The sequence below is a fragment of the Xiphophorus couchianus genome, chromosome 24 (assembly GCF_001444195.1).
Source record: "Xiphophorus couchianus chromosome 24, X_couchianus-1.0, whole genome shotgun sequence".
NCBI lineage: Eukaryota > Metazoa > Chordata > Actinopteri > Cyprinodontiformes > Poeciliidae > Xiphophorus > Xiphophorus couchianus.
In genome coordinates this window covers 8,325,953-8,351,333 of record NC_040251.1, presented here as the reverse complement: position 1 = coordinate 8,351,333, position 25,381 = coordinate 8,325,953, and the positions used below count along the sequence as shown (strand labels likewise).

At 41.1% G+C, this 25,381-nt stretch overlaps 3 protein-coding genes across 4 annotated transcripts; 2 read left to right on the top strand and 1 right to left on the bottom strand.

Moving 5' to 3' along the window:
• Positions 1–1,893: 1,893 nt before the first annotated feature.
• Positions 1,894–9,562, top strand: pmelb (premelanosome protein b). The gene is made up of 12 exons (XM_028011496.1): positions 1,894–1,976; positions 3,962–4,057; positions 4,144–4,290; positions 4,946–5,074; positions 5,245–5,406; positions 6,016–6,348; positions 6,664–6,876; positions 7,223–7,360; positions 7,470–7,572; positions 7,667–7,872; positions 7,949–8,039; positions 9,181–9,562. Exons 1-12 carry the CDS (start codon positions 1,919–1,921, stop codon positions 9,335–9,337), a joined length of 1,833 nt encoding a protein of 610 aa, XP_027867297.1. The 5' UTR covers positions 1,894–1,918; the 3' UTR covers positions 9,338–9,562.
• Positions 9,563–9,870: 308 nt separating this feature from the next.
• LOC114141078 (tubulin alpha-1B chain-like) lies at positions 9,871–24,927 on the bottom strand. Of its 2 annotated transcripts, XM_028011493.1 has the most exons (5): positions 24,786–24,927; positions 23,793–24,015; positions 23,568–23,716; positions 22,489–23,415; positions 9,871–10,074 (listed from the first exon to the last, which is right to left on the bottom strand). In XM_028011493.1, exons 1-5 carry the CDS (start codon positions 24,786–24,788, stop codon positions 10,021–10,023), a joined length of 1,356 nt encoding a protein of 451 aa, XP_027867294.1. In that variant the 5' UTR covers positions 24,789–24,927; the 3' UTR covers positions 9,871–10,020. The 2 variants fall into 2 exon arrangements, with proteins under 2 accessions (XP_027867294.1, XP_027867295.1); XM_028011494.1 differs by lacking the exons at positions 22,489–23,415; positions 23,568–23,716; positions 23,793–24,015; positions 24,786–24,927 and adding exons at positions 11,088–11,236; positions 11,334–11,556; positions 12,651–12,828 and having other exon boundaries at positions 9,882–11,001.
• Positions 18,098–21,044, top strand: LOC114141079 (tubulin alpha-1A chain). Its single transcript, XM_028011495.1, has 4 exons — positions 18,098–18,232; positions 19,272–19,494; positions 19,569–19,717; positions 19,897–21,044. The coding sequence occupies exons 1-4, from the start codon at positions 18,230–18,232 to the stop codon at positions 20,875–20,877; spliced, it is 1,356 nt and encodes a 451-aa protein (XP_027867296.1). The 5' UTR covers positions 18,098–18,229; the 3' UTR covers positions 20,878–21,044.
• Positions 24,928–25,381: the final 454 nt, after the last annotated feature.

Genomic DNA, 25,381 nt, shown 5'->3' with positions numbered 1-25,381 from the left:
TAATCAAAAAGATTTCTGAGTTTTCTCTAGCAAAATTTTGACTTCTAAAACTCAGCAACTTCATAGATTTTTTCTATAAAAGATTTTTTGGTGGATATTTACTCCTTTTTTTCTAAAATGCCCCTAGTACACCATCGTAGTGCAGACTCTTGCTGTTATTTTAAATATTCTAATTAGTTTCCATCTCCGCTTTTTTGTAATAAGAGGTTCGCAAACAGATAACTTTGTAATGCTTTTTACCAGAACATTTACAAAACTTTGCTTAGCAGTGTAATGCTGCCTCATTTAGCAGTGAAAATGAAAACTAGCTACACCAGGAAGTGGAGCGGCAGATCGATAGATTTCTGCAGATGTCAGAAATTGCTCAACAGATTGACAGGAGCCACATCTGAGCAGGATTTACTGTGAATGCATACATTGTTTAAACAGGACTGCGGTTTGCCATATGATACGGAGACAATAGAAAGCTTAAAATTGTGACTTTAAAGTATCGGGGTTTGGAATAAAGCCGGATGAATTTAAAGAGTCACAAGTGGCTCAATAATCCTCATTAACTGTTGCATTCCTTCCATCGTTTTTTTGCTCCTTGAGGTCATGTGTAACTTATTGTTCTGGTAAAATAAAGTAAAAAAAAACTCCTGCTGTATGCCTGAATCTACAGACGGTCTAATTTTCTCCAAGAAAGAAAGCATGAATTAAAGTATAGAGAATTAAGCTTTTCACTGGCAGTCTGAAGAAAACTTCAGAGTAAATCTGGGCACAATTAGGAAAGTGGGTCAGACAACTTCAGAGGAAAGGATTTTATAGTCTACTGGTATGCATGCAAGGAAAATTCTGACTTAAACACACCGTTATATATATTATATATATATCTGCTTATTATTGTGAAACAAAATGTTGTGATTTTTATAGATAAAGAAAGCAATCCAAAAGATGTCTCATATATTTTCATGTTTTGCTATGTTATAGTCACATATTACATGGATATTATTAGCTAGACAAATAAAAAGTAGCTCATAATGATGAAGTGGAAGTCAAAATTTTATGCAGATAAAAATCTGTAGCAGACAAATGATGTATTCAGATTGCAGGAGTCATTTGTAGAGCTACTTTTCACTGTTTTTTTTTAAGTTTTGAAACTCAGGTTTTCAAAATAACTGAAATTCAAAATTCTTTAAATCAAGGCTAAATTCCTGCCATTAATTAATAATAACTGGAGCATTGATCAATGTATTTAATGGATATTTGCTTGATGGTTTTCAGAATCAGAATCAAAAATGTTTTTATTGTTATTGTGCAGATGTACAACAAAATTAGTTTCAGTACAGTCCATCCAAAGATGATGACAGGACAGCAAATACACTGCAAAAACACAAAATCTCACCAGTATTTTTGGTCCAGTTTCTAGTGCAAATATCATAGTACAGTTTAAATAAAACAAAACTAACTTACTAGTAGTTTTTCAGAGAGGTATAAGAACTTGTTTTAAGTCAATAATTAACTAAAATTGATGAAAAACTATTAGTTCCAGAGGCAGATTATTTCATTATAACATTGGAAAAATATCATAAATGAAATAATTTGCCAGTGGCAATAATACTTTTTCATCAATATTAAGAAATGATTCAAAATAAACTCTCATATTTTGCTGAAAAGTTACTTGTAAATTAGTTCTGTCTTATTTTAAGTGCGGTAAAATATTTGCACTAGAATAGACTAGAAACTAGATCAAGAATACTTGGTGAGATTTTGTGTTTTTGCAGTGTAATCCAATCACAATGAAACAAAGCATTGTTAAATCTAGAGGGGAGGAGCAGCAGGAAGGCAGGTGCTTCTGCAGCTAAAACCTCAGAGCTTATAAAGGCCGTCTTTCTCTGCCTCCTGGTTCTTCAGGGGCCGTTTCACGGGGGACGAGACGATGTGGACGTCCGTTCTGCTGCTGGTGCTTCTCACTGTAACTTCACAAACTTTGGCAAGTGAGTACAGAAAATCATTTACTTTTTATTAAATTTATCAGGAATAAAATAAAATGTTGCATGAGACAAGATGCTGGGTCGCACAAATCAAATCAGAAGGTTAATCTTACCAACGGATCAAAGCTGTTTGTGAAATGTCTACACTTAACAAAATGTAATTTACCAGCCAGCAAACTTAGCTGGCCACAAAATAGATTTAGATGGAAATTATTTACCACTTTATGCTGCTGGATGAGCATAAAAAAGTTAAATAAATGATGAAAAGTCTTTATTTACACTGCAAAATCACCAAATCTTACCAGTAAATCACAAAAACGAACTTAGAGGTAATAAGATTGTTTTAAGAAAAGAATTCCTTAATATTGATGAAAAAGTCTTTGTTTCATTGGAAGATTATTTCATTTAAAACAAGACATTTTTCCCATAAATAAAATAATCTGAACTAGTAGGAACTAGTATTTTTTAATCAATATCAAGAAATTATTGACTTAAACAAGACCCTATTTCTTGCTGAAAAGTTACTTATACATTACTTTATTTTCAGTTTTCCCTGTAAAGTAGACCAGATTTACTTGACAAGATTTTGTGTTGTGCCCATTATTTGTAGATATTCTCTGACAAGTTGTTGACTTTATAGAAATTCTTCCTGTTGAGCATGCATGCAGCGACAGCAGAGAAGAAAAACTTTCCTTTGGCAAGAAGGATTGCAGAGCAGAGACACAAAAAGAACTGATGTACTTTCTATATTCATGAAAAGTCAAAAGTTAATAATATGAGTAGGAGAACGTTTGATTTGCTATACAAACAGGAAATGTCAGACTAGGTGTAGTTTGTAGAGAAAACAAAACAGTTTAAATAACAGTAAATAATACAAATTGGAGAGCAGTAGAAGAAGAAATTATCCTCCAACAGCCTAAGTGTATAGCTGCAGAAATAACTCAGGATAACCTAAACCGCTAGCATGAGGCATCACAAATTCATCCCAACTCATTAGAAAAAGAGAAAAAATTTGGAATGACTTTCAGGAGAAAATAATATTGCTACTTTCTCAGGTTTGCAATGTTGTGTCTGAAAGATTGGCAAAACCTCTGGAACAGTGAACAGATCAGACAACCAATGTGGACGTCTGGAGAAAACCAAAATATCAGCACAAAAACAGTGGCTGCTGAGGGGTCTGTAGCCACATGACCTGGGAATGTTGTATTCTAGACTCTGGGGTAAAAGCACATCACAGCAGCAAATCTAGCAAAACTGAAGTCTTGAAACGGTCTAGTCAAAGTAAAGAGCTGCATCTGATAAAGATGCTGCCCTGTTTGTTTTCCACCCATAATCAATACACAACATATCTGTTGTGTATTGATTATTTTGATGATGGAACTTGACCAAATGTAATGTTTGTTACTGGTTTCACAATTGGTGAATCTATTAAGTTTTTATGATATTTTATTTAACGTTTTTATGTTGTAAAGCATAAAAACTTGATGCATTCACTAAATTAACTTGAACTACCCTGTTGCTGAAATGTTAAATAAAATAATACAAATAAACTTGATTGATTTATTTATTGATGGATCTGAATAAAATCATATTGAATGATTATTGCTTTAATTTGACCTTTTTCTTTTTAAATCTCTCTGAACTAAACTTTCAAACATGTTGAATAAAAGCTGATTTCTGTTGAGTTGTTCCACTTGTTCCTTTAATAATCCCAATCAAATGTTTGATTTAGACAGGATTCTGTTTCCAGGCTGGATATTTTATCCCAAATCTGCCCTCAGACACTGTTAATCTGTAATATAATCCTGCACACACCCAGATTAGCGTCACATGAGAGAGATTTATACCACAAGTTTTCACTGTTGGCTTAAAATAAAACATTCCAAACTCACTTTATGCAAAGTTGGTTAAAATCTCAATAAATTTAAGGAGATCTGAATAAATCATCCATAGTTTATTGATCAGAGTATTGATTCTTCATGTTTCAGAGGCTAAAAATCGCTTCACTCACTACCCATCATGGCACGCTAAAATGTACCCGATCTGGAAAACAGGTGACCCGAAATATGAAGACTCCTGGAAAGGTCAGTGTGCTGAACAGTCCCAGATGTTTGTCAGCCACATCTGCAGGACTGATGGAGAAATACTTCTGATTTTTTTACCTGTTCAGGTGGAAAGGTGAACTTCAATGTTAGGAATGATTCACCAACCCTGACTGGAGCCAAAGTCACATTCACCATTGAACTGGAGTTCCCCCACAACCAGGAAGTTCTGCCTGATGGGAGCGTGGTCTGGGCTGAAGACTGTGTAGTCAATGGTAACACATGCACACACACACACACACACACACACACACACACACACACACACACACACACACACACACACACACTTATTGGGGTTTTGGATGAAAGGGGAAAGAAAACAAATGAGTTTTTTTGTAAATGTGTAATCCAAGGGTGTATAAATTTTTTGAGTCAAAAATACTCGATACTCGAGTGCCAAAGAAAGAAAGAAAGAAAAGCTGTTTAAGGGGAGTGGATAGTTTTCCAGATACTGCATACGTCTCTCATAGTTATGTTTTCCAAGAAGTACATAAATAAAATATGAAATAACATTTTAACTGCAAATCATGTTAGTAAATTAACTCGTAGATGCAGTAAATCTTCAGATAAAATGGGCGTAATTTGCTCCACATCCAAATCACTGATGGGGATTTGCAGGGTGGCATGTCTAGAGAGGCCACCAGAGGGCGTAAGGCTCGAGCATTTGATGAATATTTATTGAAATTAAATAATAAAGAGCATCTTTTCCCATTCATGTAATTTGGCAGCATAGACAGAAGAGCTGCTTTGATTTGATTGATAAAACAATATGTGAGCATATGACTGTTTTTTGAAGGTTCTTTTTAGACATGTAGTCTAAAGAATTAGAGCATATTTAGATAACCATCTTTCATTTTCTTCTTACAGGAACAAAATATTTTAAGTCAGAACCAGTTTATCCAACAAAGGATGCAGACTGGGAAGCTGTTTTTCCAGATGGGACACCAGTAAAGGATGACAAGAAGCCGCCTTATGTGTTTGTGTGGAAAACTTGGGGTGAGTGGAGCTCTATTGAACTTATGGATAAACCACTGGAAAAAAATCAGTTTGTATTTGCTCTACATATCCCCAGAAAACAAGCACAATCAAACATAACTCTGTCAGATTGAAGTTAATGAGCAGATCAGGCTGTGCTGATGGATTTCTATGTTCCTGACGGTTTGCAGGTCAGTACTGGCAGGTAGCAGACGGGCCCTGCTCCTCTCTGACCATCAGTACGGATGACATCCCATTGGGCTCCTACACCATGGACATCGTCATCTATCACTACCGCAGCAAAGAAAAGTTTATTCCTCTGGGATATGCTTCTACGCAGTTTTCCATCACTGGTAAGTTTAGAGCTGAACAAAAAGTTACAAACAGAAAAGTAAGACTACATACAGGTCTAATCAAAGATTTATTTACTCTAGTCATAGAAGAGAACCTTATGTCTGTTTTGAGTTGTTGATGAATCTGACACTGATGATTGGGTTCAAATGTCAGAATACAGGCTGGATTGGTAGAGTTGATTGAAATTGGTTCGTTTATTGTCTTTTCAGGAATGTTCACCAATTTCTAATATGTTTGGGTTTGGAAACTGGTTTTATTGTGTGTTTTGGATCACTAAAATGTTAGAAAACCCAAAAGATTGAGCAGAATGTTTAAGAACAAGTCAAAATCCACCAACACACAATATTATCATGAACTGGAAACTGTGTCTACAAAGAAGTACGTTTAATCAAGTGGCAAAAGTAAAAGAAACATGTACATGTAGTTATTTAATTATTAATTGGTTAATCCCCCCAAAATTCTATTTCTAACATTATGTAAAATAAATAAATGAAAAACCTGCAGAATGTGTCAATTTACTAGTAGATTAATTGATTAATCACCAGAACAATTGATAGATTAACCAATTACTAAGATAATCATCAGTTTGAAACGTCTGATCTCCTCAGATCAGATCCCCTTCGCCGTCTCTCTGGACCAAGTCAATGACATCGTGGCTGGAGACATGCGCTTCGTGCAGAACCGAGCCATCGCCTTCACCGTGACCCTCCATGACCCCAGCCAGTACCTCAGCAACGCAGACATCACCTTCAACTGGGACTTTGGCGATGAAAGCGGGGCGCTCATATCCAGAGAGATGACCGTCACTCACACGTACGTCAGCTCTGGATCGTTCAAACCGCAGGTGGTCATCCAGGCGGTCATCCCTGATAAGGCCTGCGACCCGCCATCCAACCCCCCGACCTCCAGCACTGGACCGACTGCCGACCAGGCAACCACAGGTCAGGAACCGATGCTGCTGGTTCATGTAATTTATACGGGTGAAGGGTGGAAACATCCATCCATCCATCCATCCATCCAAGCTTTTAATTTTTTTAAATCGACTAAAATGTACAATCTCAGTAGGCTGTACTATATTTTTCATTATATTGAACAGGACACCGAAATTTGATTAATTGACTTGAACCAGTCTAATTTCCAAATAGTGCCCTGGAATGAAAACATAAGATTTGCTAGTATATCAAGAATGTTGTGTTTTTAATTATTTCTTTTGTCTAGAAAATGCAAACTAATTCAACAACTTTCTGTGTGTGAAGTGAAAACTCCCGATCTGGTTTCTGCTGTTCCCAAATTGATCTCCACTAAACCAGCTCATTTGAACATCAACATGGTTCTCTCAGACACTGAGGAGGACAACGCTGAAGGAGAAGCCTCCACTGCCTCCATGGTTCAGGCTGACCAGGAAGCTGCAGTAGCAAAGACTCCACCCCCAATAAACAAACTCCAAACAGGAAACAAGATGGCGGCAAGTAAGTTACCACGATCTGAGTATGATTAAAACTGGAGAGAGAAAGTTTCTGATTGACTAAAGGTTAAAAACAGCAAAGTACTGAACCTCTGATCCATCCATCCATCCATTCATCCATCCATCCATCCATCCATCCATCCATCCATCCATCCAAATATAAAAGAAAAAATCACTACAGACAATGTTTGATTCCTGCTTAAACTCTTAAAAATGTAAACTAAAAATGTCTCCTTTCTTGTAAGAAGTAAAAGTTTTGGTTTTTTGGAGTTAGATAAATACCTATATGTTTTTTGAGTAAGCGTTCATATAAGAAAAAGTAACTAATTGTTCTGTTTGGTTGTGGCCAGATGGAAAGAGAACAGTGAGGCTGTCAGGGCGAGTTGCAGCCATTGCTGTTGCTAAGAGGGAAGCAGAGGATAAACCATCCGATGATGACTGTGTGATATATAGATATGGTTCCTTCTGCACTGGCATTGAAGTTTTTGGTGAGTTATTTTTAAACATCCACTGAAACAACATAAAAATAAACAATGTTTTTATGTTGTTTCAGTTTGAAATGACCATAAATGATGCTCATCTTTTATTTTTTTCCAGAGGGCATTGAAAAGGTAGAGATTGTGCAAATGGAAAATGTTCTCATGACAACACCTCGAAAAGACACAAATGTTTTAGACATTACTGTGACCTGCCAAGGAAGGTGTGTAAGGAAGGCTTGCCATAATTTAGGGACATGAAGAAACTTGGATTTAACTTCAAGAAAGTTTTCATTTATTGGGTTTTCTTCATCCCAGTCATCCCAAAGAGGTCTGCAGTGTGATTCTGGACTCAGACTGCCTGAAGCCGATTCACATGGCGTGCAACCTGCTGGAGCCCTCTAAGGAGTGCCAGTTGGTGTTGCGTCACTTCTTTAATTCCTCTGGGGACTACTGCATCAACGTTTCCATGGCAAATGATGTCAGTTTAGCTGCTGCCACTGCCAGATTCACAGTTGACTTGGGTATGTAAGAAACCTGCAATGTGCCAGTGAATAAGAGACTCTGTCAGGTTTCTTGATCATGGAAACTCTTTTGCAGGCTCAGGTTTGTCTTCCTCCGGCACCATCGTCATGCTGTTGGGTGTCCTGGTACTGATTCTCACAGTGGGAATTGTTGGATACTCCTACAAGTAGGAACTGTCATCTTCAACATCTTCTCTTGCTCAAACTTTCCACAGTGGTTTTTATCAAGTATCCCAGATTTACATCCAGAGCTTCTTTAATTTGCATGGATAAGAACATATTCAAATTAGACATATCTCCATCTTCCTCAGTACTGAAAACTACAGGCGCCCTTCATTGTTACAGCAGGCCCTGAAAGTCTTTTACTGACAGTTATCAGCTCTAATCTGCTTCCTTGTATCTAAATGTTGGAAGCTGAGTCTCAGGGTTGCTCACTCCCTGTTCAATTTTAAACTGGATCTCTATATGGCTATGGATGACAACCTCCTGCAAACAGCTGAAATCTGTGACTCTGCAAGATGACTTTTCATACTTTGAACTCATTTTGAATACTGTGTACAAATGCAGCATGGCTAACAGCCACTGAAATGCTAGAAACAAAGTTATTGTTTACAGCTGATGTGTGGCTAGCAGAAAATATGTGGTTAATGGCTATTGTGTTGCTAACTGCTAATGCATGGCTAAAGCTAGTGTGTGACTAAAAGGAAATGTTTTACCACAACTTAATGTATTGCAAACTGCAAATGTGTTGCTAAGAGCTAACATGTTGCTAACATCTCGCCATTGTGCAAAGAGCTAATGCATAGCTAACAATAGATATGTTGCTAACTGTTAATATGTGGCTAACAGTTAATATGTTACAAAACAGCTAATGTATAGCTAACAACAGCTATGTTGCTAGCTGCTAATGGCTAGAGTGTTAGCATCAAGTCTACTGCTAACAGCTAATATTCAAAGCTAATATTTAGTCAAAAGTTATAGTTAAGCTAACAGTGAATGTTTTGCCACTAGTTGGTGTTACAGCTAATGATAGATGCTTATGGTACCTTCTTATAAATACTTCTATTTTAACTATTCTCGGTAAAACGAAGGAAAAAAAGATAAAAAATGTTAACTTGTCTTGTTGGGGAGACTATGTTCATTTCTGTGGCAGAAAAAAAATTCAAGAACTCAGTGTCTCAACATATCAAGAGTACTGACCAACCCATTCACATTCTTAATTGTGTGGGGTTCTGTTAAATAATTTACAGGCTTGAATTACAAAATGAATCAGTGTAAACATAACGTCTATATTTCTGCTTTGCACAGGCGTCTTAAACCATACCATCCTTTAAAGGAAGCTGCATCTGAAGGCCCACAGCTCAGTGGGGTTCGCAGCAGCGCTGCAGCTTCGATGCTCTGGAACTCCCTAAACAGACGAGGAGCCATCGACAACAGCCCTCTGCTGCAGGACAGGCCGCTGTAAATCCCCAGCATCAAACAAATAAAGCCCTTGAGATGCATTTTATACTTTTTTTTCTAAATAAAGGCCTCACAAATATGAAATAAGTAGTGTTAAATCAAGCAGTACCTTTAAGTCATTTTTTAGATATGCTGATTTTTTTTAACTTTCTTTAAAGAAGTGTGAACAAAACCTCTTGGACATGAACAAAACTGGATTTTGATGTTTTAATTAAATGTCTAAAATGTTTATGTGTTTGCATGTTAATTAAAGTTAATTAATCTGAAATTTATAGTATACATGCAAAATGTTGGATAATTTTAATCACTTTGAATCTACTCACCAGGTCAACATGAGTAGAACCCCCACACTGCAACTTTTAGGCACCTGAATCAAATGGCTTATCAGCATCTCGAAGCTCTGCAACGGCTTTGTAAAAAAAACAGTCATGTGATTCAGGTGTGCAGAAGTGGGAGGCTTCCAAAAGTTGTATTACAGTAGATCTGGAAGTTTTGATTTGAGCACCCCATATTTAGATAAATAATCAGACAAACAACTTTTCACATCACAGAGATTTTATTCAGAACAAAGCCAAACTTGACAATTTCAGCAAACCTGATACTTTGATGGACAAACATCTCTGGTTTGAATGCATTTAAGAATGTGTTGTGACAAATTATTTCCTGTTCAACTTTATTGTGGTTCTTTCAATACTCTTCTCCTTCCTCCTCTCCCTCACCCTCAATGGAGTCAACTCCAACCTCCTCGTAATCCTTCTCCAGAGCTGCCATGTCCTCCCTGGCCTCGGAGAACTCTCCCTCCTCCATTCCCTCACCCACATACCAGTGGACGAATGCACGCTTGGCGTACATCAGGTCAAACTTGTGATCCAGCCGAGCCCAGGCCTCTGCAATAGCAGTGGTGTTGCTCAGCATGCACACAGCCCTCTGGACCTTGGCGAGGTCACCACCAGGAACCACAGTTGGTGGCTGGTAGTTGATGCCAACCTTGAAACCAGTGGGACACCAGTCCACAAACTGGATGGTGCGTTTGGTTTTGATGGTGGCAATGGCAGCGTTAACGTCTTTGGGCACCACGTCGCCACGGAAAAGTAGGCAGCAGGCCATGTACTTGCCATGGCGAGGGTCACATTTCACCATCTGATTGGCCGGCTCGAAGCAGGCGTTTGTGATCTCAGCCACTGAGAGCTGCTCATGGTAAGCCTTCTCTGCAGAGATCACAGGGGCGTAGGTGGCCAGAGGGAAGTGGATACGAGGGTATGGCACCAAGTTGGTCTGGAACTCAGTCAGATCAACATTCAGGGCACCATCAAAACGGAGAGACGCTGTGATGGAGGACACGATCTGACTGATCAGCCTGTTCAGGTTAGTGTAGGTGGGGCGTTCGATGTCGAGGTTCCTGCGGCAGATATCATAGATGGCCTCGTTGTCCACCATGAAGGCACAGTCGGAGTGTTCCAGGGTGGTGTGGGTGGTCAGGATGGAGTTGTAGGGCTCCACAACAGCAGTGGACACCTGGGGAGCTGGGTAGATGGAGAACTCCAGCTTGGACTTCTTTCCATAGTCCACAGAGAGACGCTCCATCAGCAGGGAGGTGAAACCAGAACCGGTTCCTCCACCAAAGCTGTGGAAGACCAGGAAGCCCTGCAGGCCTGTGCACTGGTCAGCCTGAGGACAAAGATGGAAACCAAAATCAATTGCTGATTGACAATTCAGAGACAAATTTGGAAATTACCGGCATTAAGTTTACCCACCAGTTTTCGGATCCTGTCCAGAACCAGGTCAATGATCTCTTTGCCAATGGTGTAGTGTCCTCTGGCGTAGTTGTTGGCAGCATCTTCCTTCCCAGTGATCAGCTGCTCTGGGTGGAACAGCTGGCGGTAAGTCCCAGTGCGAACCTCATCTGAGCAGAAAAATTAAACATCAAATTAATTTAGGTTTACAGATTTTTCCACGTTAAATACCAAGTTTATTTGTATGGCAGAAGTGATCTTGCTTACCGATGACAGTGGGCTCCAGGTCTACAAAAACGGCTCTGGGGACGTGCTTCCCTGCTCCGGTCTCACTGAAGAAGGTGTTGAAGGAGTCATCTCCTCCTCCAAGAGTCTTGTCACTGGGCATCTGTCCGTCCGGCTGGATCCCATGCTCCAGGCAGTAGAGCTCCCAGCAGGCATTGCCGATCTGAACACCGGCCTGACCAACGTGGATGGAGATGCACTCACGCTGTGGAGCAAAGGGCAAGGAAAAAGATTTGTCAATTTAGATTAAACCAATACAGTCTTTAGTACATTAACACATCCAAATTCTGGAGACATTAAATGCTCCCCCTGTCTGTTATGACCAGGTACTGCAGCAGGAGGAGGCACCACCCTGCACCACAATCGGCAGGGGATTCAGAATGCCTGCCAGCAGAAGCCCCCTCTCTCGTTTTTGATCCGCTTTTTTTCATGCTCTGGCCTTTTTCTCCAACTCCTGCATCTAGTTTGCAAGCATAAGCACACATGCAAATTAATTTGCATGGGCACAGGCGGGACACTCTGTGAGCCTGGAATATTCCACTTGATCTCCCTGGAGATGCACAATCACAGCGGATGCTTGAACACAAAATGAGAAAAAGAATAAGAAAACAGACCTTCCCCTCCAAATCTGTTGTATAATTCAAGTTTATTTAATCAGATTGTTTGCAGTAAGAAGGTAAATTTAATTAAAACTATGTTGTTATTTGAAATTAAGCTTAGAATAACATGAATTATTTATTTTTCGTAAATTATATATTGGTTCCCGTTAAGAAAAAAATGAAAGCAATCTTAGTGTCTCCATCCATATACAGTACAAACCGCCCTTCTCTAGCTTTATGAAAAACGTGTAAATATTCATGTTCTGGTTTATAAATAGATCAGATGGGAATATTTATAACAAAACATAAATAATAAAGTAAACAAGTTTTTTTATTAACATTTTATACAGATTTATCGCTCTCATTGTGTGTCTAAATGCCCCCAGTCAATGCATTGTTCTCATCTCCAAACAATGACAATCACACTGTGCCACAACTGCTCACCAATCTGTGCATCATCTATATAATCTGACAGCTTCCATTCATTCAAAATGTAATTAAAATGTACAGTAAACATCTGATACGTAGATTAGAATAAAATACCCCCACGTGTTAAAAGCTTTACGCATCGAAAGAAGAAAATCCTTCCCGACGTCGTGTGACAGCCGAGACGCCGGCTGGGGATGAATCCGGACCAATTTCTGCCTCACAAATTCCTCCAGTCGAGATTTATTTACCACAAATAATAATAAAAACTCACCATTTTCCCGTCTGAGGTTCAAGGAGGAAGAGGAGAAGGAGAAAATGCCAAGAAGGAGGCTTTGTAAAAAACGGGGTGTTTGCGTTGCGTGTTGTACCCAACGGGGTCGATGCAACAACTGCTGAATGGGAGGGAGGCGCAGGCAGATTTATGCAGGCAGGGCAGCGGATTTGCTCCTGTGCTGAGTGGAAAAAACACGATTCTACCGCCGCCATTTGGTGATGCCGCGCAGATCAGACTGCAGGATATTTTAGGGTTTTTAAATAAGCAAAAAATGTAAACAGATTAACCTCAGTTTTATAATAATAATAATAATAATAATAATAATAATGATAATAATAATGTTTATTTTGTGATTTATTTTCGCTCTGTCATATGGTGCTTATATGCAATAGTTTTGACGTGATGGGTGAGTTCAGACAAGCTCATTTATTATCCGTGCACCAGCCTCCACCTGGGTGTGGCATCTTCCCACAGCATTTCAGACAAATAAGAGTAAATGACGCCTAAGACTGAGATGTTCCTGCAGGTTAAGAGGCTTCAGTCACAAGCTGACGTCTGCAGGGCGTTCATGTTGCAGAGACCTGCTGTGATGGTGTCAGTCCGGCATGGCAGCTTCTTGCCTCTTCTCCCTCTTTGTCCCAGATCCTCTGCAATGATGTCATCCAGTGGGGCGATCACGTGGCTGCCCGTGTCTCTGCCGTTCAGCAGCACAGAGGCTGGGTTCATGCAGCTTCTTCTGGTTCTGGCCTGTTCAAGGAACTGAAACTGCCTGAAAAGCAGTTTGTGTGAAATAATGCAAAGCGTCTGGGAAGTGCAAGACGGTGGCTATTAGGGATCTCCAGCTTTAAATGCTGTTTATGAAAATCTGTTTTTCAGTCAAAAATCTGAATCTTAATATAGGATTTCTTTTTCTGTCCTAAAACAAGGGCGCTGATGATGTATCACACTCGAAATTACTTCAAGGATGAAAGGGAAGAACAGGAAAGAGCTGTGGCTGTGAGCTAGGCAGTGGCGGCTGGCCAGTAGGGGGCGCTTGGGCGCCGCCCCCTTTAAATTGTTTAGATAATAAATGATTTCTATTCTGAACTGCAAAATACTTAGAAATGTATTTATTCATACTGTGTGTCCAATAGACATGTTAGAATTTATTAAAATAGTAAATACATAATTCTATTTAATTGCTCACATTGTGCACACTTCCTATGTGCAGGGCGCCGTCCTAATGAGTGTGTATGTAGGCGCATCAACTTTTGGCAAGCAGGTGATCTGAGGCTGACTTTTAATTGGTTGTTTAAGGTTTTTCCACAGGGCGCAGCGCTCTGCGTCCCGGACACACCCATTCTGTTGTGTCATTACTGGTAGAGCGTCAGTACTGGCTAATTGTTTTTAAAACATTGTGTGATTGGACAATCCCCGATTTGACTCATTAGCGCAGCTGCAGTTCGTTAGGTCGATTCACGTTTACGTTTGCAAAGTGGAGTAGTTTCAAAATGAGAGAAAATTCTGTTTTGTCTTTACAAAAAAATGCTTTTACAAAGCGTTCACTTGAAGAAAAAAACAGGATAAAGGAGCTTGGACCGGATCGTCCCAATTTACAAATTCAGCAGCAGGCAAGTGATCGTGGACGATCCTACACGGGGCTTTTTCCAGCTTTTCTTATGACAAGCGGAGTTGGCTAGCTGGATGTGATGTAAGCAATGCATTTTACTGCTTTCCGTGTTTGCTATTTCAAAGTTCTGGCACGGAGGCAATGTGGACAACAACTGGGGTAAGAGACTTAAAACATCTTTCAGAAAAATGCAAACGGCACGAAAACAGCCGCAGCCACTTAGACAATGCAATGAAGCTAAGTTTTTGGGGGAAACTTAGCATTGCTCAACAGCTAGATGAAGGCTACAGGATTGCTGTAGATTTGGTTACTGTATTTTGTATAATCTTGTCCCACAAAAATGCTGTAACACATTTTATAACACAGCCTTAAAAAATGGCAGCAAATGTTATTAAAATCAGTAAGTTTATAAATAAAATGTGTTCCTTCTTTTTATGACTTAATAGAAAGGACAAAATAACATTTCATATTTAGAATGAAAAATGTGATTATAATATCATAATCTTCATGTTTGTCCTTCTCTCTTAAGGTCTGTGATATCATACTGGGACACACCAGGGAGCGCTTTTCTTTCACAAACCACCTTGTTAGTGCCACACTCCTGCAGGGGGATAGATTTGAACAATACAACACAGCATTTCCTGAAGATGCACTGAGCAACACCTTAAAAGCCTATCCGGTGCTCAATCGAGGTAAGCTGAAGACAGAGCTTACTCTCATCTACAGCAAGGAAGAGTTCAAAGCCTGTTGTGGTGCTGTGGGCCTACTCCAGCTGTTTATGGAAAACAATCTAGAAGAAGTCTTTTCAGAAACTGTCACGCTCTTGAAGATCCTCATCACCACACCCATGACCACAGCAGAAGCTGAAAGGTGCTTTTCAACTCTGAAAAGAATCAAGACTTTTCTGAGAAACTCAATGACTCAGGACAGGCTGAATGCATTGGCCATGTTGTCAATGGAGAAAAGACTAGTCACAGAGATGACTGACTTTAACAAGAATGTAATTGAGAAATTTGCAGGGCAGAAGGAAAGGAGGGCAAAATTCATGTTCAAATAGTGCTATTTTTTAAGATTTGTTTTGTTTGTTTTTCATTTGTTTGTTTGTGTGCGCCCCCCTCAGTTTTTTTAGCACCAGCCGCCACTGGAGCCAGGACTGTTTGAGAACATTCCCATCTCCTCCTCCTTCTCTCCTTTCCTCCTCTCTCCCCAGCAGCTGTGAAGCAGGGAGGGTCATAGCAGCTGCTCAGCACGAACAGAGAGGAGGATGGGAATGTTGGGGATGGGAGTGGTCCTTCGTGGCATGGAGCTCACTGCATTGCATCGATGCAAACTGAGAACCTGATACCCAACACTGTGACAGAGCATATTCTCCGTCTGTCGCAGAACGCTTCCTGTATGAGTGTGCAAGCAAAAAAAAAAAACCCAGAAATATCAAATGAAAATTGTAATAAACTATTTTAAGTCTGTTGACTTCCTGGATATGATGACTCACTGATATAAGAATAAAAGAAAATACATCTGCACATGTAATAGAAGTTTCTCTACTTTTTGGGTATGTCTGCACCACTTTGCAACGCTAGAGACTCACATTTCTGCTCACCTTTCTTTGAAAAATATTAGAGGTTTATTACAACAAAGAAGCATTTCTTCAGGTTTGGTCTTTGACTGAACCATTCAGTTAAGAACTGAATCAAAACCAGTCCCCAGTTGCTCTGGCCATGAGGGAAATGGCCATTGGGAACACAGGGTCACTTACAGGTGGCCTGGCTGCTGGCCGCTTTGGGGCAGGACCCAAGGTCCAGTTCAGGTCACACTTACTAAAAAACAATCCATGCCGCTCATGTGGCTCACTCTGGCATATGCCACATGAGCCACATGGATTGTTTTTTGAGCCACATGGCATATGCTGATATGCATATGCCATGCATATTAGCATATGCATGGCTGATTATTATAAATTATGCTGATAATTTATAATAATGTGCCACATGGCACATTATTATAAATATGTATTTTGTTTGCTGCTGAAAAACGTAGCACACAAGAAGAATAAAAGACACATTTCAAAATCCAACCATGGCTTTGTTGTCAGTGGATGTTTGTTGTTAAAAGTAGCCCACTAATTGCCCACAGTCAAAGAAGGTGTAGCATGACTCTAACCACTGTTTCATGGAGATTATTTTGTTGTTAGCAACTAAGGGGCTTAAAGACGCGTTGGGTCTAAAAGCGTTTGTGGTCATTGTTTCTGAAAGGTGATAGTTTAGGAAAGATAACCCCAAGATAAAGAGCTGCTTTGTCTCATCCTTTTTGAAGTCACAGCACACCATCCTCATGGGAAGAGCGGATGGGCGTTTCCCTCACAGAGACAAGACATGGAGATCTGGGGAGAGAGAAAGATGACCCCCCCCCCTGCACACGGCACAGCCTCCTAATGGAGCTGCAGTTTAAGCTGGGTCACGTGTTGGCCAGATGAAGGCGCTCTCTGTGTGTGGTTACAGGGCTGTTTCCAGGCAACTCCTTTATTCAGCTTGTAGGAACCGTTAAATCTTAGGAGCAGGGATGGAGGGGGAAGGGTTGGATGTCCACAGCTCTCTGTGGCCTGCATCCCTCATGTGTGACAGGGCAGTTTGACCTCTTTTTAATGAAAGAAAACTGTAAAGTCTGGCCAAACAACAGCAGATAAAATCAGACATATAGACCACATCCGTCATGTAAAAGCAGGAGTTTTTGCATGACCATTTTTGCATTAAACATCATGATGTGAATCAGTTCCATAGGATGTGCAAAAAATCTGAATAAAATATGTTAGACATATTTTTAATTATGTTTTGCGATGCTTTTACGGCTGTGCAAATTCTGAAATATCATCATGAAGTTTGGAATATTTGAAATAGGTTTAGAAATTCTGGACAAAATTTACAAGATAATGAATTAAATGATAAGGTGAAAACATTCTCTAACATGTTACTCATAAAATGCTCAAGTATTGCCCTAATAGTGCATTTTGGAGATTTTTCCAGATGAAAATAAAACAAGCAAGGTTAATAGGAAATCTGAGATATATTGCTTATTATGGGGTAGGTATCATGTAGAATTCAATTTGCAGGCCACATTTACAGATCTGGATCTAGCATTATCTAAATCCTAGCTCTGGAGCAACTCACCACCATTTTTAAAAAGATGTTTGGCTTTTTGTTGCTGTTTTTCAACTAACAAAAGACTGAAGAGGACTCTATCTGTTAGCCATAATGACGCATCCTCTGGATGATGCTGCATCGAATGGGCGTCCACTCTGGAGATTTGAAAAGAAATCAATATATCTTCCTGGTGATACTGTACATGTTGTCTCACAGTTTGCTGTCTGATTCTTTCTTCTTATTTTTTGTCATATTTAATGAAATACATTAAAAAATCAACAATCATTTGTTTAAAAAAATTGTAAAAGGAATGTCATATATCATGTCTTATTCCTGCTATAATAAAATATATTATTGGTGCTACATGTTTTCTTTTTTAATTTTTCAATTGATTTTTTCATATAAAAACGATACAAAAACTGTTTTACTACAGTTCTTATCAGGCTGACCAAGTTTTTATTTTATTTTATTTTCTTTTACATTATTTTAAAAATTACGCAGCATTTTCCACTCAAGCAGAAACGCCATGATGCTTGCGGTACAATACCAGGAGGGCAGGCTACCAGCTGGGTGGGGTTGATGGGCGGAGACTCCCCTGGGCTTCGGAATGGTCCAATAGAAATCAACGAAATCATTGCGAGCCTCAAAGTGACAGGAAATGGACCAATAGAAGTGGAGAAGCTGCCGGCGCCGGGGCTCTACTCGCATATAAAGCCCCGGCATCATCATGTTCGCCATTATCTCTTACATCGACCTCATAACTGTCGAATTGTAAGACTCCCTTTCCGAGGAGACTCTTCCGTCCTCTTTCACAACTTCAGCAAAACAACATGGTAAGAACCTTTAACAAGCTTTGCAAAAAGGACATAACTGAGGTCTAAGTGATGGTGTATAGGGAGATAATTTGATTTAAACAGTACAAATAAATGTATTTACGATAATGAATGAAGTTTGGAGGCATTTAAACTGTATTTTTTTTCCAGACTCAAACGCTTTATTTATGCTACAAAGCGCAGGTGAAAATGTCATGTTTGATGGAGGGAGGGGTTCTGGCGAGGTTCGGATGGGGACGTGGCGGGCAGTCTGGACAAAAGAGTCTCTTCACCCCCACCCTCCTTGGTGGACAGTGGGAATAACGGAGGCTTTATTATCCCAGCCCCCTTGGCATGACTAAACCCCCGGTCAGCACCACAGCCTCCAGCTGTTGCTGGAGGCTGTGGCTGTAATTTAGTGGCAGGCAGTGACCCACTCCCACCGAAACCTTATCCGGACTGAAAATGGATTAAATGCACAGTCAGCATGGCGTCAGTCATTAAAAATGCAGACTAGTAATGGACACTCCGGCTCGTTCCTAATGGCTGTCAGCAAGGATGAACAGAGTCTATGTAGCTCCGCGGTTTTCAATGGTCATATAAGCGTTAAAGCTTTATGGTCATAAAAGATCTCGAGGTTACCGCTAGTCGATCAGATTTAAGAGTTTTCACGTAAATTTAAAGACTCAAACAAACATCACCGGTTGCCTAAGTGACGCGTTTGTTGCGTAGCAACGCAGTTCCAGACACAACTGCATTGCGCAAGGAAAAAAAGAGAAAGTAACAAAATGCCGCGAGATTAGCAAACCCAAATGAACGTCTTCTTATTAAGCTGATTTAACAGTACATTTTAATCATGAACTTCAGGTCCAAAGCTGAAAAATTGAATTTCTGTCAAAAATTATTAATCATGATAGTTATATTTATCACATACATTACATAAGTTGTTTTTTTCTTTCATTCACAGGTGTTAATAAAAGTCTTTTTTCTTCATCAGTATGAAATAGTTTTAGTAAACTGTTAAAATTCTCCTAATTTTATTTTTTTATTTGTCTCACAGCGTGAGTGCATCTCCATCCACGTTGGTCAAGCCGGTGTCCAGATCGGCAATGCCTGCTGGGAGCTCTACTGCCTGGAGCATGGGATCCAGCCGGACGGACAGATGCCCAGTGACAAGACCATTGGAGGAGGAGATGACTCCTTCAACACCTTCTTCAGTGAGACCGGAGCAGGGAAGCATGTGCCCAGAGCCGTTTTTGTAGACTTGGAGCCCACTGTCATCGGTAAGCAAGATCACTTCTGCCACACAAATAAATTGTAAACCTAAATTAATTTGATGTTTAATGTTTCTGCTCAGATGAGGTTCGTTCTGGAACTTACCGCCAGCTGTTCCACCCTGAGCAGCTGATCACTGGGAAGGAAGATGCTGCCAACAACTACGCCAGAGGACACTACACCATTGGAAAAGAGATCATTGACCTGGTTCTGGACAGGATCCGAAAACTGGTGGGTGAATTCACACACGGAGCTCTTAAATTTGTTTCCAAAATGTTTAATATGGAAGAGCACATCTACATGGTAGGAAATTACATAGAAAAAGTAAAGTTTTAATCACCTTATTGTAAGAACAACGAAATGTACTCTGGTAACATGCAGCATTCCTTGTTTTTTATTTGTATCCTCAGGCTGACCAGTGCACAGGCCTGCAGGGCTTCCTGGTCTTCCACAGCTTTGGTGGAGGAACCGGTTCTGGTTTCACCTCCCTGCTGATGGAGCGTCTCTCTGTGGACTATGGAAAGAAGTCCAAGCTGGAGTTCTCCATCTACCCAGCTCCCCAGGTGTCCACTGCTGTTGTGGAGCCCTACAACTCCATCCTGACCACCCACACCACCCTGGAGCACTCCGACTGTGCCTTCATGGTGGACAACGAGGCCATCTATGATATCTGCCGCAGGAACCTCGACATCGAACGCCCCACCTACACCAACCTGAACAGGCTGATCGGCCAGATCGTGTCCTCCATCACAGCGTCTCTCCGTTTTGATGGAGCCCTGAATGTTGATCTGACTGAGTTCCAGACCAACTTGGTGCCATACCCTCGTATCCACTTCCCTCTGGCCACCTACGCCCCTGTGATCTCTGCAGAGAAGGCTTACCATGAGCAGCTCTCAGTGGCTGAGATCACAAACGCCTGCTTCGAGCCGGCCAATCAGATGGTGAAATGTGACCCTCGCCATGGCAAGTACATGGCCTGCTGCCTCTTGTACCGTGGCGACGTGGTGCCCAAAGACGTTAACGCTGCCATTGCCACCATCAAAACCAAACGCACCATCCAGTTTGTGGACTGGTGTCCCACTGGTTTCAAGGTTGGCATCAACTACCAGCCACCAACTGTGGTTCCTGGTGGTGACCTCGCCAAGGTCCAGAGGGCTGTGTGCATGCTGAGCAACACCACTGCTATTGCAGAGGCCTGGGCTCGGCTGGATCACAAGTTTGACCTGATGTACGCCAAGCGTGCATTCGTCCACTGGTATGTGGGTGAGGGAATGGAGGAGGGAGAGTTCTCCGAGGCCAGGGAGGACATGGCAGCTCTGGAGAAGGATTACGAGGAGGTTGGAGTTGACTCCATTGAGGGTGAGGGAGAGGAGGAAGGAGAAGAGTATTGAAAGAACCACAGAGAAGTCAGGAAAGCAGAAAGTGATTACATGCACTGTGTTCTTGAATGCATTCCAAACAGAGATGTTTGTCCATCAAAGTATCATGTTTGCCGTTTGAATAAAACTCCTGAAATGATCAAGTTTGGCTTAGTTCTGAATAAAATCTCTGATTTAAATTTTTGTCTTGTATTCATTTAAAAAACCTATTTTCAATGTGCTATGAATGCATTGCGTCTGGTACATTGCAGACATGTCAGTTATCTAAATGGTATCAGAAATTCTCAGCTTTTATGTTTTACAGCATGCTGCCCTCCAGTGGCTACACAGAATAAATATCAATAGTCCCTACAAGATTAAAATGTAAAATCTTTCAATCAAGAAGTCTTCAAAAACACAATTAACCATCCTATGTTTCTTATGTTGATGAATATGACTCAGAATAGGGGATATGGATGACCAGAGCACTCCCAAAATCCGTTACCTGAGCCCAAGAGAATATTTGTAACTTTTTTCTTTCAGTGCCATGACGATCTCTGAAACTCTTCCAGCACGTCAGTACTATTTAGATGCTCACACACTTGATTAGCAATTATTTTCTCATAGTTTATATAAGACAGGAAGCTTATGCCTGTAATTTAAGTCACTTTGAAACATCCAGCCATCCATCTATTTTTTAACAGCCTTGTCCCCTAGTGGGGTCAGGAGGGCTGCTGGTATCTATCTCCAGCTACGTTCTGGGCAAGAGGAGGGGTCACCCTGGGCAAGTCACCAGTCTGTCACAGGACAACAGAGACAGACAGAACAACCAGGCACACACACCTAGGGAAAATTTAGAGACCAATTAACCTAACAGTCATGTTTTTGGACTGTGGGAGGAACCCTGTGTACCCAGAGAACATGCCAACTCTGTGCAGAAAGACCCTGGGTCGGGAATCAAACCCAGAACCTTCCTGCTGCAAGGCAACAGTGCTACCAACTGAACCACTGTGCAGCCCAAACATAGGGTAGCATATATATTGCCCATCAAACATTACCACAGAATCTGATTGAAACAATTTGTTAAAGATTTAATTAGTTACCATGTAAGCCTGCAGTACTAAGGATAGATTAATATCTAAAATGGGGGCAGTAGACAAAGGGAACACTTTAATTTGGTTGGCATTAGGTCCAAATTACAAGTTGAAGGTTTTGATGAAACATTTATAAATCTCAGATCAGATTCAACAGTGTCAGTGCTGCATCACTTACTGAGGAGCAATGGATGGCTCCAACAGAAACCTAGGAATTTTCTCTGTGAAGGGTCTTTATACAGCAGTCAACCATTTTTCCAGGTTAAATACAACTCTAGATAAGCAGAGCACCATTTTAGTAGAAGAATTAAACCTGAGAGGCAACATGAATTTTCTTTAGTTACATTATCCTGTCATGTTTAGCCATTCTATAAGGGCAGCTTTGCAGAAATTGCTTTCAGTCCAACATAAGGAATGGAAAGAAAATACAACAAAGGGACAATTAGTGCAGCAAGACATCTTTATTTTGAACATACAGAAGTGTAGACAGACAATGCTGTGTTTAATATTCTTCTCCTTCATCCTCATCTCCCAAGCTATCAGCTCCAACCTCCTCGTAATCCTTCTCCAGAGCTGCCATGTCCTCCCTGGCCTCGGAGAACTCTCCCTCCTCCATTCCCTCACCCACATACCAGTGGACGAATGCACGCTTGGCGTACATCAGGTCAAACTTGTGATCCAGCCGAGCCCAGGCCTCTGCAATAGCAGTGGTGTTGCTCAGCATGCACACAGCCCTCTGGACCTTGGCGAGGTCACCACCAGGAACCACAGTTGGTGGCTGGTAGTTGATGCCAACCTTGAAACCAGTGGGACACCAGTCCACAAACTGGATGGAGCGTTTGGTTTTGATGGTGGCAATGGCAGCATTGACGTCTTTGGGCACCACGTCGCCACGGTACAAGAGGCAGCAGGCCATGTACTTGCCATGGCGAGGGTCACATTTCACCAACTGATTGGCCGGCTCGAAGCAGGAATTTGTGATCTCAGCTACAGTGAGCTGCTCATGGTAAGCCTTCTCTGCAGAGATCACAGGGGCGTAGGTGGCCAGAGGGAAGTGGATACGAGGGTATGGCACCAAGTTGGTCTGGAACTCAGTCAGATCAACATTCAGGGCTCCATCAAAACGGAGAGACGCAGTGATGGAGGACACGATCTGACTGATCAGCCTGTTCAGGTTAGTGTAGGTGGGGCGTTCGATGTCGAGGTTCCTGCGGCAGATATCATAGATGGCCTCGTTGTCCACCATGAAGGCACAGTCAGAGTGCTCCAGGGTGGTGTGGGTGGTCAGGATGGAGTTGTAGGGCTCCACAACAGCTGTGGACACCTGGGGAGCTGGGTAAACAGAAAACTCCAGCTTGGACTTCTTTCCATAGTCCACAGAGAGACGCTCCATCAGCAGGGAGGTGAAACCAGAACCGGTTCCTCCACCAAAGCTGTGGAAGACCAGGAAGCCCTGCAGGCCTGTGCACTGGTCAGACTGAGGATACAAATAAAAAACATGGAATGCTGCATGTTACCAGAGTACATTTCGTTGTTCTTACAATAAGGTGATTAAAACTTTCATGTAAATGTTCTGTTCCAAATTAAACATTTTGCAAAGAAGTTTAAAATCTGTCTGAATTCACCCACCAGCTTGCGGATCCTGTCCAGAACCAGGTCAATGATCTCTTTGCCAATGGTGTAGTGTCCTCTGGCGTAGTTGTTGGCAGCATCTTCCTTCCCAGTGATCAGCTGCTCAGGGTGGAACAGCTGGCGGTAAGTTCCAGAACGAACCTCATCTGGAAAAGACAAATTTATAGTATCATGAGCATTTTAAAGGTAGTTTTTCAAAATCAATCAAATAGTCAAGCTTACCAATGACGGAGGGCTCCAGGTCTACAAAAACGGCTCTAGGGACGTGCTTCCCTGCTCCGGTCTCACTGAAGAAGGTGTTGAAGGAGTCATCTCCCCCTCCAATGGTCTTGTCACTGGGCATCTGTCCGTCCGGCTGGATCCCATGCTCCAGGCAGTAGAGCTCCCAGCAGGCATTGCCGATCTGAACACCGGCCTGACCAACGTGCACTGAGATACATTCACGCTGTGAAGAAGAAACCATTTTAGTTCAATTTCTAAAGAAGGCCACATGTCTTGTCCTATTATAGTCAATAGCCTCAAGGTCATTAGTCACATGGTGTTCACACTGCACCTCGCTTATCAGGGAGAAAAAAAAGAAAAATTTAACAAGTGCCTGTATAAGGAACTAAAAACCAGAACGGATGACTGTGATCTCTTGGGGCATTAGACAAAGAAACACACCCGTAAGTGAGAAATTGCTTTTTTCTTTCCACACTAGAGTTGGGTGATGGAAGAGAACAGCACAGCTGCAACGGATTAAATGGGTCAATATGAAAATTTGGCAACACAATCTGCCAGTTCAACCATGAAAAAGCAGTGAAGCCGAGCGCGTTAAGCTTTTGTCACAAAAGGCCGGGACTGTGGTTTCAACAGAGGCCTGTTCAAAAAGGCGCTGAAACAGAGGAATGCGTCATGCTCTGCGACTCCGAAAAGAGGCCAAAGAACAGCCGGAAACACGCCCATGACTTAACATGACTTACATTTCGGCTGAGGGAAGCCTGGCCACTTAAAAAAAAAACAAAAAAAAACAAAGAAAAAAAAAATGAAAATCCTACCTTCAGAAAGCTTATATTCAAAGGCATTAAAAAACCCCATAAACAACTCTTAATATGTAAATACCGACGTTAATGTCTGATTAAACCATTGTTTAAGCTCAACAGAGACGACTCAAAAAACGACCACTATTCACAACAAAAGAAAAACGGACTGATGCATTTATAGTTTCATACTCACCATGTTTCCACAAAACCTTTAGTGCTAGGATGAGGAAGAAGAACAAAAAACTAGTTTTCTCCCACGGAGAGACTGTTAAGAGTCTGTTGCAAGAGAGGAAACTGATGAAAGGAAGGAAGACAGGCGGTGCCTATATACCGGCTTATGAAGGCAGGGCTTAATCTTATTGGTTGGATGTCACATGACACGTATTCCTATTGGTCGAGATCAAATTAAATTGGCAGATAATGTTACGACACAGCACGAGGTCTCTCGAAAAGCCACCGCCTGTTCTGAATTAAGTAGTGTCTGTATTAATTCACACACAGGCTTCTATCGTCATTTTAATGAATATTTTTTGAAAGCATATTATGGCTGCGTTTTATTGGATGTTGGCAAATCCCTAACATCATAAACGTTTAAGTATCAGTTTTCAAAAGACAATGTCCAGGTCCCTCTTGAAAATGAGATCTAGATCTCACCGGGCTTTACCTGGTTAAATAAAGGAATATAATAACGTTTCATTAAAGAGGTATTAGTTATGTCATGTAGGTAATTGTAGTCTTATCAATGTACAGTGTCACGCAACACAGTTTTACTCAATAAAACGGAACAGC

Excerpts from the sequence above, each read along its gene's own strand:
- pmelb (XM_028011496.1), top strand. The coding sequence starts at position 1,919 with ATGTGGACGTCCGTTCTGCTGCTGGTGCTTCTCACTGTAACTTCACAA. Across the intron at positions 4,058-4,143 it reads ATATGAAGACTCCTGGAAAG|GTGGAAAGGTGAACTTCAAT; the intron begins GTCAGTGTGCTG and ends TTACCTGTTCAG. Across the intron at positions 6,877-7,222 it reads AGGAAACAAGATGGCGGCAA|ATGGAAAGAGAACAGTGAGG; the intron begins GTAAGTTACCAC and ends GGTTGTGGCCAG.
- LOC114141079 (XM_028011495.1), top strand. Across the intron at positions 19,495-19,568 it reads CTTGGAGCCCACTGTCATCG|ATGAGGTTCGTTCTGGAACT; the intron begins GTAAGCAAGATC and ends GTTTCTGCTCAG. Across the intron at positions 19,718-19,896 it reads TGGACAGGATCCGAAAACTG|GCTGACCAGTGCACAGGCCT; the intron begins GTGGGTGAATTC and ends TTGTATCCTCAG.
- LOC114141078 (XM_028011493.1), bottom strand. Across the intron at positions 23,416-23,567 it reads TGGACAGGATCCGCAAGCTG|TCTGACCAGTGCACAGGCCT; the intron begins GTGGGTGAATTC and ends TTGTATCCTCAG. Across the intron at positions 10,075-22,488 it reads TGGAGAAGGATTACGAGGAG|GTTGGAGTTGACTCCATTGA; the intron begins GTTGGAGCTGAT and ends GATTACGAGGAG.